The sequence below is a fragment of the Saccopteryx leptura genome, chromosome 3, assembly GCF_036850995.1.
Source record: "Saccopteryx leptura isolate mSacLep1 chromosome 3, mSacLep1_pri_phased_curated, whole genome shotgun sequence".
NCBI classification, from domain to species: domain Eukaryota; kingdom Metazoa; phylum Chordata; class Mammalia; order Chiroptera; family Emballonuridae; genus Saccopteryx; species Saccopteryx leptura.
In genome coordinates, this window is record NC_089505.1 from 244,063,607 (window position 1) to 244,080,314 (window position 16,708).

General features: G+C 44.0%; 1 protein-coding gene across 3 annotated transcripts in view; it reads right to left on the reverse strand.

Moving 5' to 3' along the window:
- Positions 1–12,884, reverse strand: part of ALMS1 (ALMS1 centrosome and basal body associated protein) — a 236,177-nt gene extending 223,293 nt beyond the window's left edge. For all 3 annotated transcript variants that reach the window (XM_066377980.1, XM_066377981.1, XM_066377979.1), the window contains exon 1: positions 12,563–12,884. In XM_066377980.1, the coding sequence (XP_066234077.1) occupies positions 12,563–12,871 (309 nt within the window). In that variant the 5' untranslated portion in view covers positions 12,872–12,884. The remainder of the gene's footprint in view (positions 1–12,562) is intronic.
- Positions 12,885–16,708: the final 3,824 nt, after the last annotated feature.

Here is a 16,708-nt window from a genome sequence, read left to right on the forward strand (position 1 = left end):
TTTTTCACAAAAAATAGAAAATATAAATATCAACAAATGGGAGGAACTACATCACACTAAAAAGATTTTGCACAGCAAAGGAAACAATTAACAAAACAAAAAGACATTTTACTGAGTGAAAGAGGATATTTGCCAATGATACATCCAATAAGAGGTTAGTATCAAGATTTATAAAAAATTCAAATAACTAAATACTAAAAAACCAAACAATCCAATTAAAAAATGGGCAAAAGACCTGAATAGACACTTCCCCTAAAAGGACATACAGATGGTCAATAGACATATTAAAAGATGTTCAATGTCACTAATTGTCAGAGAAATGCAAATTAAAACCACAATGAGCTATCATCTCACACCTGTCAAAATGGCTATCATCAATAAATTAACAAGTGTTGGCCAAGATGTGGAGAAACGGGAATCCTTGGCACTACTGGTAAGAATGTAGACTGGTTCAGCCACTGTGGAAAGCAGTATGGAGCTGCCACAAAAAATTAAAAATGGAACTGTGTTATAACCCTGCAATTTCACTTCTGGGAATTTATTCCAAAAAACCAAAACACTAATTGGAAAGAATACATGCACCCTATGTTAAATGCAGCATTAAGTACAAGAGCCAAAATGTGGAAGCAGTCTAAGTGTCCATCAGTAGATGACTGGAGAAAAAAACTGTGATACATTTACACTATGAAATCCTATTTGGCAACAAAACAGAAGGAAATTTTACCCTTTGCAACAGCATGAATGAAGCTGGAGAGTATTATGCTAAATGAAATAAGTCAGCTAAAAAAAGGCAAGTACCACATGATTTCACTCATGTGGAATCTAATGAACAAAATGAACTAACAAGCAAAATAGAGACAGACTCACAGAGAACAGGCTCAGTTTTTGGTGGGGGAGAGGGTCTGGTTGAAGAGTGTGGAAGGATTGAGCAAAAAGGGAAGAAAAAGAAAATAACGCATGGATACAGGCAACAGTGCGGTGACTGGTGGTGGGGGTGGAAAGAGGAGAGGGAGAGGTGGAGGAGGATATAAAGAGAATAAATGGTGATGGATATGCATATAATGGACTATTATTCAGCCACAAAAAGGAAGGATGCATACTATACACATGGATGTTTCCTGAAAATGTTATGCCGGAAAGAAGCCAGTTACAAAAGATCACATAACATATGATTCCATTTATATTAAGTGCCCAGAATAGGCAAATCTATTGAGAAAGCAGATTAAATGGTTACTTGGAGGAATGAAAGATAGAGGGCTGATAGCTTAAGTGTACAGGGTTTCTTTCTGAGGTGATGAAAATATTCTAAAATTGACTGTGGTGATGGTTGTACATATCTATGAATATATTGAAAATCACTGAATTCTGCAGTTTATATTAAGGGTAAATTCTATGGCAGGGGTCAGGAACCTTTTTGGCTGAGAGAGCCATGAACACCACATATTTTAAAATGTAATTCCGTGAGAGCCATACAATATGTTTAACACTAAATACAAGTAAATGTGTACGTACATTTTACGTAAGACCAACACTTTTAAAGTACAATAAGTCTCTGAATTCTTTTTAATAACGTTGTTATGCTGTTGCTAACCAATGAAGAATAAAGTACTTCTTAGCATTAATGAGACTTCTGGTGCTGCATGGTTTTGCTGATGGCTTTGTAGTCTGGTTGATACATGGTGAGGTTAAGCTTCAGGCAGGCGTTGAGACTTCCATCCTTTAAACGTGATCGTAGGTTAACGTTCTTTAGATGTGAGAAAGACTGCTCACATGCATACATACGTAGAGCCAAACATTATCAGTACAGCAGCAGTACTCACATGCTGCAGTGTGTGGTATGTGACTGGAAGCGCGTTCCAAGTTTTGTAATTCAGCTGGTCTGCGGGTTGAAGTTTCCTCATTTCTCCCCACTTGTGTTTGCTCGCCAATTCTGCTTGCTATTGTGCAAGTCTTTCCAAATCTTCATTCAGTGACTTGAACTTATTCACCCACATGTCTGAGGCCTTCAGTTCAGCAGCTTGTAGCTCAAAATCTGACGGAGAGCCTGACCAGGCGGTGGCGCAGTGGATAGAGCGTCGGACTGGGATGCAGAAGACCCAGGTTCGAGACCCCGAGGTCACCAGCTTGAGTGCAGGCTCATCTGGTTTGAGCAAAAGCCCACCAGCTTGAACCCAAGGTCGCTGGCTCCAGCAAGGGGTTACTCAGTCTGCTGAAGGCCCGCGGTCAAGGCACATATGAGAAAGCAATCAATGAACAACTAAGGTGTTGCAACACGCAATGAAAAACTAATGATTGATGCTTCTTATCTCTCTCCGTTCCTGTCTGTCCGTCCCTGTCTATCTCTCTCTCTGACTCACTCTCTGTCTCTGTAAAAAATAAATAAAAATCTCTGACGGAGAGACTGGGGATGTAACTCAGGTCGGCACTGTCCACTGCACACTCATGTGGATGGGTGATAAACTAAAAAAGACGAGTTTGCTCACGAAAATTCTCCAAAGCGCACTTTGAATGACTGCAGATTAGATGTGAAGCCCACTAGCTGCTGGAGATCAAGATGTTGAGCAGGGTCACTTGCTGTGCATGCATCTTTAAACTCTCCCAGTTTTTCAAAGTGTAGTCAACGACCGACCTGTTTCAATGTTGGCAATGAAGAGTTCCAGCTTGTTTTCAAATGCAAACACTGCTTATTGAAGGGATAAGACTATATTTCCAACGTTTTGCAGTTTCACATTGAGCTGGTTCAGATGTTCAGTCATGTCCACAAGATAGTAGAACTTCAGGAGCCACTCAGTGTTAGCTAACTCAGGATGCTCGACGTTTTTCATTTCAAGAAAAGTCCAGATTTCGCTCAGACAAACCACGAAACAGCTGAGCACCTTCCCTCTTGACAACCAACACACATTGCTGTGCAGAAGCAGACCAGGATAATTATTCCCAACTTCATCCAGCAGTGTTTTAAACTAGAAATCATTTAAAGCTCGGGCAACAATAAAGTTGACCACCTGAATGACCAGTGGCATCACCTCACCAAGCTGCTCGCCACACATCTGAGCACAAAGTGCCTCCTGATGTAGGATGCAGTGGAAACTTAGGATGGCTCTCTTTTCATGTTCACGAAGAAGCACTACGAATCCTCTATTTTCCCCCACCATGCACGGAGCACCATCAGTACACACCAAAATAAGTGTATCCATCGGTAGATTTTTTTCTTTAGCGAACTCAATGAAAGACTTGAATAAATCCTCCCTTCTTGTTGTCTCTTTCATAGGCAAAACAGCAAGACTTTCCTCACGTAGCGTGTCACCAACAGCATACCTTGCAATCACGCTGAACTGGGATAAATGGCTTACGTCTGTTGACTCATCCAAAACAAGAGAAAAGAATGGTGCTGCATTTATGTCCTTCACTTGTGTTGCCTCAATCTGATTTGCCAGCATGATGGTACGATCGTGAACAGTTCTTGCCGACAGAGACATGTCTTTTATTCATTTGATTATCTTGTCTTCATTTGAAAAGTTGTCAAAAACTTCACTGGCAACATCAAGCATGAATGTTTTGGCATACTCCCCATCTGTGAATGGCTTTCCATTTCTCACAATTGCTAAAGCACCAGCAAACCTAGCTGAATTCCAGTCACCTTGTTGGGTCCAAACATGGTGTTGCTGCTGACTAGCGTGCACTCTGCACAGCAGCTCTTGACATGCTTTCTTCTTATTGTCCCCCACTGGATATTTCGATGCAAATGTAGTATGGCGTGTGTCGAAGTGCCACTTTATATTTGACCATTTCATTGATGCAATTTTATCATTGCATATTAGACAAACTGCAGAACATGCTCTCTCCACAAAGGCGAATTCCTCTGTCCATTTCTGCTGAAAAGTACAATACTCATCTTTTTTCTTTTAGCCATCTTCTTCATCAAAAAGGTTTCTGCAATTAGCTAGCTGACTACTTGATTAAAAGGAGGAAAGTTTACTTCCTGACCTCACAACAACCCGTGTACCTTATGTATCCAATAAAAATTTGGTGTTGTCCTAGAGGACAGCTGTGATTGGCTCCAGCCACCCGCAACCATGAACATGAGTGGTAGGAAATGAATGGATTATAATACATGAGAATGTTTTATATTTTTAACGTTATTATTTTTTTATTAAAGATTTGTCTTCGAGCCAGATGCAGCCATCAAAAGAGCCACATCTGGCTCGTGAACCATAGGTTCTCGACCCCTGTTCTATGGTATATGACTGTGTCAATAAAGTTATTAAAAATGTTTTTAAATAAGCCAATTAAGCATTCAGTACATTTTTTAAAAACCAAATTAAATCTAGGGAAATGGTAAAAGATGAAAACTGAATTATGTGATAAAAAATATAATTTTTTCTTTTTGTTTTAGTGAGATAAATGGCGGCAGAGGGACGGACTCCGCATGCACCCGGACCAGGATCCACCCAGCAAGCTCACTAGTGGGCAATGCTCTGCCCATCTAGGGCATTGCTCTGTTGCAGCCAGAGACATTCTAGCACCTATGGAGCTGTCCTCAGCACCAGGGCTAACGTTGCTCCAATTAGAGCCTTGGCTGCAGGAGGGGAAGAGAGAGATAGAAACTAGAGGGGTAAGCGTGGAGAAGCAGTTGGGCGCTTCTCCTATGTGCCCTAACCAGGAATCAAACCTGGGACTTCCACGCACCAGGCCAACGCTCTACTGCCAAGCTAACCGGCCAGGGCTGGAGCCATTTTTTTAACGCCTGAAGTGAGGTCATGGAGCCATCCTCAGCGCCCCAGGCCAACTTGCTCGAGCAAATAGAACCATGGCTGCAGGGAAAGGAATAGAGAGAGGGAGACAGAAGGAAAAGTGTGGAGAAGCAGATGGTTGCTTCTCCTGTGTGCCCTGACTGGGAATCAAATCCAGGACTTCCACATGCTGGGCCAATGCTGTACCACTGAGCCAACCGACCAAGAGAAAATAAATAAAATTAAACTTATATCTGCAAGCTGGTTCCTTGAATGAAAAAAATAAATGAATCCCTAGCTAGTCAGTTCAAGAGAAAAACAAATAATGACACAAAAACAAGAATGAGAAATGGAAATAACCACAGGTACAATTGAAAAAATAAATACAATATAGCACTCTTTTATAATTAACTAAAAAAACCTCGCTGAAATGATTTTCTAAAAAAATCATATAAATTACCAAAATTAACCTAAGAAGAGTGAGACTCAATATAAACTATAACTCTAAAAGGAACCCAGACTCAAAGTACTGATTATTTTTCAAACATGCAAGAAATATTCATGTTACTTAAACTGTTCCAGGGCATAGGAAAATAGAATTCTTTCCAACATTTTGTATGAAAAAGGCTTAATATTGATGCCAAATTTGACAAAGACAGGTCAAGAAAACATTTTTTTTTACTTAAAACAATTATCATTTAACAAAAAAAGAAACTATAATCTGCCTGATTAGGTGGTGGCACAGTGGATAAAGCAACAGACTGGGATGCAGAGGACCCAGGTTCAAAACAACGAGGTTGCTGGCTTGAGTGAGGGCTCACCAGCTTAAACGCCAGGTCCCTCGCTTGAGCGTGGGATCCTGGACTTGATCCCATGGTCTGGCTGGAGCCCAAAGGTCACTCACTGGCTTGAAGCCCAAGGTCACTGGCTTCAGCAAGGGGTCATTGGCTTGGCTATAGCCTCTTGGTCAAGGCACATATGAGAAAACAATCAGTGAACAACTAAGGTGCTGCAACTATGAGCTAATGCTTCTCAGCTCTCTCCCATTCTGTCTGTCCCTATCTGTCCCTCTCTCTCACTTAAAAGAAAAAAAAAAAGAAACTATCATCTATAAAATATCTGCAAGTAAAATCCCTAAGAATACACTATAACTAAGAGTTTTTTATCCTAGGAGCACATGAAAAGATTAAGAATAAAGTATGTATACTCAAATAAATTTGGAGATGGGGAACAGGAAGGTGAAGGGGTTCAGGCCTGTGTTCTCTCTTTCTATGAAATGATAACCTGTTATGGGAGGAGGATCTGAACATTGTATGAGGGTTAGAGGATAAGAGTGAAGCTAAGGGAAGAAACATAAAAAGATTTCCAAACACTGCTGATGACCCACTCAATTAAAAGTTTGAGATCAGGCCCTGGCCAGTTGGCTCAGTGGTAGAGCAACAGCCTGGCGTGCAGAAGTCCCGGGTTCGATTCCCGGCCAGGGCACACAGGAGAAGCACCGATCTGCTTCTCCACCCCTCCCCCTCTCCTTCCTCTCTGTCTCTCTCTTCCCCTCCAGCAGCCGAGGCTCCATTGAAGCAAAGTTGGCCCGGGCGCTGAGGATGGCTCTATGGCCTCTGCCTCAGGCGCTAGAATGGCTCTGGTTGCAACAAAGCAACGCCCCAGATAGGCAGAGCATCGCCCCCTGGTGGGCATGCCAGGTGGATCTCAGTCAGGCGCATGCAGGAGTCTGTCTGACTGCCTCCCCATTTCCAGCTTCAGAAAAATACTAAAAAAAAAAAAAAAAAAAAAGTTTGAGATCAAGAATGTCTATGATACCATCTCAGAGAATTGAATTATTTTCCCTAGCACAGCTCAGAAATTAGGTTTGAAATGGTTCATTTGGAATGGTCTGCAAGACTAGCATAAGACCAACACAGCACATAAGACCAAACAGCACATAAGACCAACACAGCAAAGGCTCTTATTACTCACTTCCCTGAACTCTTAAAAAGATTTTGTTATAGGCCCTGGCTCAGTTGTAGAGCACCAGCCCAGCATGTGGATGTCCTGGGATCAATTCCCAGCCAGCGAACAAAGGAGAAGCGCCCATCTGCTTCTCCACCCCTCCCCCTCTCCTTCCTCTCTGTCTCTCTTCTCCTCCCGCAGCCAAGGCTCCATTGGAGCAAAGTTGGCCCAGGAGCTAAGGATGGCTCCATGGCCCTCGCCTCAGGGGCTAGTATGGCTCAGGTTGCAATGGAGCAATGCCCAGATGGGCAGAACATTGCCCCTAATGTGCATGCAGCATAGATCCCGGTCAGGTGAATGCGGGAATTTCTCTCTGCCTCCCAGCTTCTCACTTCAGAAAAATACAAAAAAAAAAAAGACATGGTTGTAAAGCTGGTTACATTTCACTTTGAATTTAAAAAGTTGCATGCTTTAGTTCAGTTTCACTAACAGGAGTACAAACTTAATCACTACCTTACACATCATTACTACATCTTTACTACATAGTAAGAGACACGAGTTAATCAAATACTACAATTTTGTCATTTAACTTGAAAATGAACTGAAAGAAACTGTTTACTAGCATTTGCTCTCATCCTTTGAAGACACTGCATTAAATACTACATAAGAAATAATCTTCAAAATACAACAAATTCATCTTCAAAAATTTTATATATAGTTCATAAATATGTATCAAGAAACATTAAAGTTTCTCCTTTAAATATTTTCCAAATTATGCCATTATTTTAATATATCAGTGAACTAAACAAAAATGATCATCTTAATCAGGGGTCCCCAAACTTTTTACACAGGGGGCCAGTTCACTGTCCCTCAGACCATTGAAGGGCCAGACTATAAAAAAAAAAAAACTATGACCAAATCCCTATGAACACTGCACATACCTTGTTTTAAAGTAAAAAAAAACAAAACAGGAACAAATACAATATTTAAAATAAAGAACAAGATAGAAGGTGACAGAGGACAATCTGACTTTGGGTGGTGGGTATGCAACATAATTGAACGACAAGATAACCTGGACTTGTTATCTTTGAATATATGTATCCTGATTTATTGATGTCACCCCATTAAAAAAATAAAATTATTAAAAAATAAAATAAAATAAAATAAAGAACAAGTAAATTTAAATCAACAAACTGACCAGTATTTCAATGGGAACTATGCTCCTCTCACTGACCACCAATGAAAGAGGTGCCCCTTCCAGAAGTGCGGCGGGGGCCAGATAAATGGCCTCAGGGGGCCGCATGCAGCCCGTGGGCCGTAGTTTGGGGACCCCTGATCTTAATACTCTTCATATTATCTTAAAACTACTTTTAATGTGACACAATCAATACCTTCATAGTGTCTGAGGTAAATAAGAGACTATCTGATTTCTCTTTTAAAAAAATTAACTGTGGGATCTAAGAAGTAAGATTTTTTTATTATATATATGTAATCACTGTTAATCAGGATAATAATTTTCTACATTGGCTATAATAAAAGTTAAAGTGGTTTAACTAAAACATTCTCCCTTAGGCTTGAAGATACAAATTTACAGAATAAAAAAGTTGGGAGACCTTGTCCATAAGTGTGGCTTTAATTATGGTCTATATGTATGCAAACAACTTACAACTTTATTTTTTTATTTAGTGATTTTAGAGAGAAAGAGTAAGGGAAAGAAACATCAATTTGTTGTTCCACTTATTTATACATTCATTGGTTGATTCTTTTATGTGGCCTGACCGGGGCTTGAACCTGCAATGTTAGCTTATGGGGATGATGCTCCAACCAACTGAACTACCCTGCTAGGGCTGACAACTTACACAACTTTAAATCTTCAGCCCAAACCTTACCCTGCTAGGGCTGACAACTTACACAACTTTAAATCTCCAGCCCAAACCTCTCCTCTGATCTCCAAAACATAACTCATAATCTTAACACCCATCTCAGCCAATCCCATCACCAACCCCCATAGCTACTACCCACACCATAAACCTGGCCATATCTCAATTATTTGGCACAACCATTCACCCCATAACCTAACACCTGGATACCTTCGTGACCCATATGCCCCATCTAATCCATTATTAGTGTAATAATAATATAAAATTAGTGTATAAGTATGGTGATTTTTACCTCTTAAGTATCTCTAAGTCAGTCCATCTTCTATATCTACCAACAATTATCTATTTCAAAATATCATCATCTTTTGTCTGGCAATACAGCATTGCTTCCTAATTAGCATCCCAGATCTATCTATTTCTGCTACTCCCCACCCCACCTTGCTGTCAAAGCTGTTTTCCACTCTGCTACAGTTATTTAAAAAACGAACATCATACACTGCCCTCCCCTCCCCCTCCCTCTCCCCACCGTTGTTTAAAACATTTTCAGTGACTTCCCAAAGTTCCAGGGATAAATCCTCCAAATCTTCCACATAGCACACAAGCCTTGAAGTCTGTGATCAACCCACATTGGCCTTTGGTTCCTTGAAAATGCCACTCTCTCAATAAACAACCATATCCTTTCCATCTGCCTTTCCCTGAACCAGAAGGCTCTTTCCCTTCCCTTTCCTAGCTAACCTTAATCTGTCTTCAGATCTCAGCTCTATCATAACTTACTAGGGATACTTTCCCAAGCTTCACTGATAAGATCATATTCCCTCACTATATGTTTTCAAAGCATATTAGTACACACCAGTTTTACTTTTATTGATGGTACCACTTACATTTTGTCTGCCTCCCTCTCTAGATTAAATGCTAAAGAGGCAGAGATAAAAAATGTTTGGGCCCTGGCCAGTTGGCTCAGTGGTAGAGGTCGGCCTGGTGTGCAGAAGGCCCAGGTTCGATTCCCGGCCAGGGCACACAGGAGAAGCGCCCACCTGCTTCTCCACCCCCCCCCCCTCCTTCCTCTCTGTCTCTCTCTTCCCCTCCCGCAGCGAGGATCCATTGGAGCAAAGATGGCCCAGGCGCTGGGGATGGCTCCTTGGCCTCTGCCCCAGGCGCTAGAGTGGCTCTGGTCGCAACAGAGCAACGCGCCCCGGAGGGGCAGAGCATTGCCCCCTGGTGGGCGTGCCGGGTGGATCCCAGTCGGGCGCATGGGGGAGTCTGTCTGACTGTCTCTCCCCATTTCCAGCTTCAGAAAAATACAAAAAAAAAAAAAATGTTTGGGTTCACTAAGTTTCCTTAGCATCTACCACAATGCATGGCCCATGGTGAATGCTCAATAATATAACTCAGTTTATTAAAGACCCACTTGAGTATTTACCAGGCAAAACAACTGTTATTCTTCAATGATCAAGTCACTGACCAACAGAAGTTTCTGTGATGATGGAACTATATTCCATATCTGCATTGTCCAAGAGGGTAGCCACTAGTCAAGTGTGGCTACTGAGCACTTGAAAAGTGATTAGCACAAGAGGTACTGAATTTTTTATTTTATTTACTTTTAGCTAATTAAGATGTAAAGAGCCACATGCAACTAGTAACTACTGGATTGAACAGCACAGGTCTATAGTGTTTTCTCTTTGTCTTTTCAATTGTACTTCTGTTGTTTCACTCTGCAGTTTACATGTTGTCTAAGAGCAGTTCTGGACAAACCCTAGGCGGCTTGCCTGACCAGGTGGTGGCGCAGTGGATACAGAGTCAGGACTGGGATGCAGAGGACCAGGTTCGAGACCCGAGGTCACCAGATTGAGCGCAGGCTCATCTGGTTTGAGCAAAGCTCACCAGCTTGGACCCAAGGTCGCTGGCTTGAGCAAGGGGTTACTTGGTCTGCTGTAGCCACACGGTCAAGGCACATAAGAGAAAGCAATCAATGAACTAAAGTGCCACACGAAAAGCTGATGATTGATGCTTCTCATCTCTCTGCGTTCCTGTCTATCCCTCAGACTCTCTCTCTGTGTCTCTTAAAAAAAGAAAAACAAAACCCTAGGCTGCCTTTTTTTTTTTTTTTTTTTTTTTAGAGACAGAGTCAGAGAGAGGGATAGACAAGGGACAGACAGGAAAGGAGAGATTAGAAGCATCAATCATTAGTTTTTTGTTGCGCATTGCGACACCTTAGTTGTTCATTGATTGCTTTCTCATGTGTGCCTTGACTGGGGGCCTTCAGCAGACCTAGTAACCCCTTGCTCGAGCCAGCGACCTTGGGTCCAAGCTGGTGAGCTTTTGCTCAAACCAGATGAGCCCGCGCTCAAGCTGGCGACCTCGGGGTCTCGAACCTGGGTCCTCCCACCCCAGTCCGACGCTCTATCCACTGCGCCACCACCTGGTCAGGCCCTAAGCTGCTTTTTGTCTCCACAATATATGCTGCACAAAATAAAACTTAATAAATGATCTCTTGGCCCTGGCCGGTTGGCTCAGCAGTAGAGCATCGGCCTAGCGTGTGGAGGACCCGGGTTCGATTCCCGGCCAGGGCACACAGGAGAAGCGCCCATTTGCTTCTCCAACCCTCCGCCGCGCTTTCCTCTCTGTCTCTCTCTTCCCCTCCCGCAGCCAAGGCTCCATTGGAGCAAAGATGGCCCGGGCGCTGGGGATGGCTCTGTGGCCTCTGCCTCAGGCGCTAGAGTGGCTCTGGTCGCAACATGGCGACGCCCAGGATGGGCAGAGCATCGCCCCCTGGTGGGCAGAGCATTGCCCCATGGTGGGTGTGCCGGGTGGATCCCGGTCGGGCGCATGCGGGACGTGGCTTCCTCGTCCTCCTCGTCATCGGTACTCTCCGGAGCCCGGCTCTCGTAGTTCAAGTCCTCATCCAGTTCACGCCCCTCCTCTTCCTCCACATCCTTCCCCATCACCCCCGAGTCCTCCGAGTTCTCCGCCTCCTCCGCCCCCTCCACCCCCTCCTCATCGTCGTCCTCCTCCTCGAGTTCACTCGGCCATGGTAAATCTTCAGGCTCCATGTTGGTGTCTAGCTCACGGAGGAGGGGAGAGAGGATAAGGGGGAGAGAGGGGAGGGGCAAAGAGGCGACTGGCGGTTGCGGCCGCGCGCAGGCGCAAAGACCGCTGCCGCCTCGAGCCCCGCGAGGGCGGGCGGGAAGGCCCCAGTCTGTCTGACTGTCTCTCCCCGTTTCCAGCTTCAGAAAAATGCAAAAAGAAAAAAAAAAAAAAAAATGATCTCTTGGTATCTGAATTGTATAGCAAACCTATTTTTCTCCCTAAAAGGCAATCAAATGCAATTATTTTCAAAATGATCTTCAGGAGCCAACCATAAAAAGCGCTCTTTCTCCATTGTATATATATTACCTCGCCTTTTACACTTTTCCAGACTGGAACTGAGCCTAGATTTCTAAGCCTCTCCTATTGGCTGGGGAACCATCTATTGCTACAAACGAGGGTCCAGACAGAGAAGCACAATCCCAAGGAGCCTCTGGAGACTAACCACTCCCGCAGTATACATAATCTACACTACGATACTCCCTTAGGGGAGTCCTGCACTCAGGCAAACTAATCTATTAGTCTTTCCAACAAGCCAGTCCCTGGGCAACCACCCTCTCCTCCACTCCAACCCCGCCCTTTTCCCCTTTTTCTTCAGGGGATAAGCCCCACCTACTCCCAAAAGCTTTTCTTAACTACACGATCTAGGAATACTGGCTCCAGAGAACATCTGGTGTATTTCAAAAGGCCCGGGACTCATCGAGGGGGGAGAAACAAGACAGGTCTCTACTAGGAAGAACAGGAGATTGGAGTAGTCAGCTAAAACGTGGGCAAGAGGCTAGCCCTCACGAGCCTTCAAAAGCGCTTATTACGTGCCAGGCACGGTGAAAGGCAGCGCGGTGACAGAGCCGGCAGAGCGTTCAGGGTCGACCCGTCACCCTGCCCCGACGGCGGCCCACAGCTCTTCCCCGCCAGGCCCACCTTCTCCGGGCCCGTCCGCTCGCCCTCAGAGTAGCGGTGCTTCGGCAGCGACAACATCCCGCCGGGGTGCGCCTGCAGCCAGGCCGTGGCTTCCTCGTCCTCCTCGTCATCGGTACTCTCCCGAGCCCGGCTCTCGTAGTTCAAGTCCTCATCCAGTTCACGCCCCTCCTCTTCCTCCACATCCTTCCCCATCACCCCCGAGTCCTCCGAGTCCTCCGAGTTCTCCGCCTCCTCCGCCCCCTCCACCCCCTCCTCATCGTCGTCCTCCTCCTTGAGCTCACTCGGCCATGGTAGATCTTCAGGCTCCATGTTGGTGTCTCGCTCACGGAGGAGGGGAGAGACGTTAAGGGGGAGAGAGGGGAGGGGCAAAGAGGCGACTGGCGGTTGCGGCCGCGCGCAGGCGCAAAGACCGCTGCCGCCTCGAGCCCCGCGCCCCGCCGCGCGGATGGGGCGGGACAAGGAGTGAGCGCGCGCGTTTCTAAGGACGCTCCGCGAGGGCGGGCGGGAAGGCCCCAGGAGGGGGGCGGGGTGAAGGGCGACTCCGCCCCCTGGTCCCCGTCACCGGCCGGAATCTTGCTTACGGTACTGTAAGCTCACAATAAACCTGGACTGGGCTCTTCTCAGGGGAGGAGAGAATTTAGTCCTCCGCTGGTCTGGCCCCAAATAGTTTTGCGCCTGCACGGAGGGGAACTCAGACCAGGACAAGGCTTATGACAGTCAACTTTGCAAATTATAAAATTGTAAAGGTTGAGTGCCCAAAGTGTGGCAGGCTGAATGATGGGCACTTGAACCTAACAAGGGCGGTACAGGGGTGTGGAAGAAAAGGAAGCAGCATATTAAACCTGACCTACAGGGCAGGCTTAGAAGCTCCAAGACCTAAAGTAACTGCATAGTTTGGTCTGAAATGAAAACGTTCTACATAAAAGAAGTTCATGGGGGCTACTCAAGTCCTAGGGCCGGTATCTTCCCTGAGGAAGGTCAATCTTTATCTTATGTGAGCCTGTCTGTTGTCTTTTTGCATCTAGGATAGCATACTCTGGAATGTCAGGATAATTTCCTTTTTTCCAGAGCCTTCAATGCACAACCACAGAACCAGACGAGATCGCAAATCCCCTCATTGTTATTATGATAATTAACTGTTAACTATCCTATACCTGCCTATATAAAAGTAGTATGTATCTATGTTTTACTTTTTATCCAATTCCAGATTTCCCTGCTTTGCATTCTCCCATTTCCCTAGTCCATTACCAGTGGATTTCATGCAACCCACTTATGTCTTCCCCTTTGATTCTAATGCATAAAATAAGAGGTGAAACTGTCATTTTCTGGAGCATTTTCTCAAGCTGCTAAAACAGGTTCATAGATATAGGAAGTGTCTGATGGTTGCCAGAGAGGAGTGGGGTTGAGGGAGAGGGTGAAAAAGATGAAGGGATTAAGAAATTCATATTGGAGCCTGACCTGTGGTTGTGCAATGGATAAACCATTGACCTGGAACACTGAGGTCACAGGTTCAAAACTCTGGACTTGCTTAGTCAAGGCACATATAGGAGTTGATGCTTCCTGTTCCTCCCCCCTTCTTTCTCTCTCTCTCTCTCCCCTCTCTAAAATGATCAAAGTCTTTTTAAAAAATCGTTTGCATTTAAAAACAATTTAGAAAAAAAAAAGAAAAAGAAGTACATATTGGAGGCCCTGGCTAGTTGGTTAGCTCAGTCAGCTAAGAGCATCCTCCGGAAGCAACAAGGTTGCAGATTCGATACACACAGGCAGCAACCAAAAAATGCACAACTGAGTGAAACAACAAATGCTTCCCTTCCTTCTCCCCACTTTCTCCCTTCCTCTTCCTGGCTGGATAGTTCGGTGGTTTGGAATGTCCTCCCAGAGTGTGGAGGTTGCCAGTTCAATTTCCTGATCAGGGCACAAACAAGAGCAGCTCAGTGTTCCTGTCTTTCTCTCCCTGCCTCTGTCTCAAAAAAAAAAAAAAAAAAAAAAAAAAAAAAGATATACAAGGGGTCCTCGAGTTACGACACCCTTGACGCTCGACACACGACGTTTTGACTTTACGAGGTTCACTCCTCCCATAAAAACTTCAAAAAATTGAGACATGAGTGTTTCAGCTTACACCCTTAGTGTCATACTTATGTACTATGTGGGTGAACTAGTTTGGTTGCACGTAGCAGAAGACTATGCAGTAATGCAGTGTATGAGTGAGGGAGTTGCCGTCCCCCAGTATGCTTACTTACGCCATTTTGGACTGTTAAAAGCACAATTGTTCCATTTGTTTTAGGCTACGGTACTAGGGTGTGTTTCGACTTACACCAAACTCGGGCTAAGTCACTGTCATAGGAATGGAACTGTGTGGTAACCTGAGGACCCCCCTGTACACATTGGAAATTATAAATTCGTCACAAGGATATAAAGTACAGCATAAGGAATGTAGTCAATAATATTGTAATATCTACATTTGGTGCCAGGTGATGCAATGCAGCAGGTCCAGCTCTGGAAAATTGATCTGGTATTGTTACAAGATCCCAGAGAAACCACAAGGAGGATCAGATGGAGCAGACATAGCCTTTATTACTTATATACAGGGGCAGCACCAATGATGGCAGGTCGGTGAAAGTTCCATGCCCACTGGGTGGAGTTGTGGTTTAAATAGATAAACCCTGGGTGTATTCTAGGCTCCTGCTATCCAATTCCATAGAACTTTGCTTTTTTTTCTCCACTGTGTTCCATGGGCTATTAGTTTCCTTTCCCCCAATATTAACTGGAGTCTCACTGTGTTGTCTTGGCCTGATGATCAACTCCAAATATTCGATAATTCTTCAAGAACCTTTTGCTTCGGGCACACTATCAGGTACCAATTTCTGTTCCAATTGCTGTTCTTCAGTAATAATAGGAATGACTCTGGTCAACTTAATTTAAAAAAAATTTGTTGGGAAACTGGATAAATGGTGATGGAAAGAGACTAGACTTTAGATGGTGAGCGCACAAGGCAATGCGCAGATGATGCAGAATTGTACACTTGAAACCTATATAATTTTATGATCAATATAATTCCAATAAATTAAATTAAGAAAGAAATTTAGCCTGATCAGATGGTGGTGCAGTGGATAAGGCATCAGACTGGGATGCGGAGGACCCAAGGTTTAAGCGTTGCCAGCTTGAGGGCGGGCTCACCAGCTTGACTGCAGGGTTGCTGGCTTGAGCCCAAAGGTTGCTGGCTTGAAGCCCAAGGTCACTGGCTTAAGCCCAAGGTCACTGGCTTGAACAAGGGGGCAATCAGTCTGCTTTAGCCCCCTGGTCAAGGCACATATGAGAAAGCAATCAATGAACAACTAAGGAGCTACAACAAAGAATTGATACTTCTCATCTCTCTCCCTTCTGGTCTGTCTGTCCCTATCTGTCCCTCTCTCTGTCTCTGTCTCTCTCTCTCTCAGTCTCTGTCAAAAAAAAAAAAAGAAAGAAAGAAATTTATTGGAAAAATATAGTCTAGCTCCATAGTATGTCAATCAGAACTACCCAGTCAACTCACAGAATTGTGAAAGGTAATAAATTGGTGTTGGTTTAAAGCCATTATATTTTGAGATGGTTTGTTATATAGCATCAGCTAATCAAAATATCTACCTTATATAGAATAGTAGATGAATTATACAAGGAAAATGAAGATATATAGCTCTAAGTAGGTATTTAATTACATATGTGTAATTACTACATATACCTGTGCATTATGTGAGGAAAAATAAGGTGGTTCCTAGAGTTCTCATTTCTGCAACTGGGTACAAGTTACACCACATTACTGTCATACTATATAATGTCTAGTTCACATTCTCTTTCAGCCTGCATCTATCTCAGCCAGCATCTTAGCTTCTCTTCTATTAACTTTTCTTACCAGATAAGTCATTCTTAATAAGTATTTCAGAGGATCACTTGTGTTCCAGGCACATTGTTCTCTCACTCTATTTTTTAGCAGGGTTCCTATTTGATAATAATATTTCCCTTTGATGATCCCCCAAACAGACACCTCCTTTTGTCCTGTTAATCCAGGTGCATAAGGAGCATAAAATGTTTAGGTGACAGTTTCAACTTTCAGTTCAATGGAACCCGTGTTTTGTCCAAAGGTGGAAACATCAACTCCTTGAGTACTAA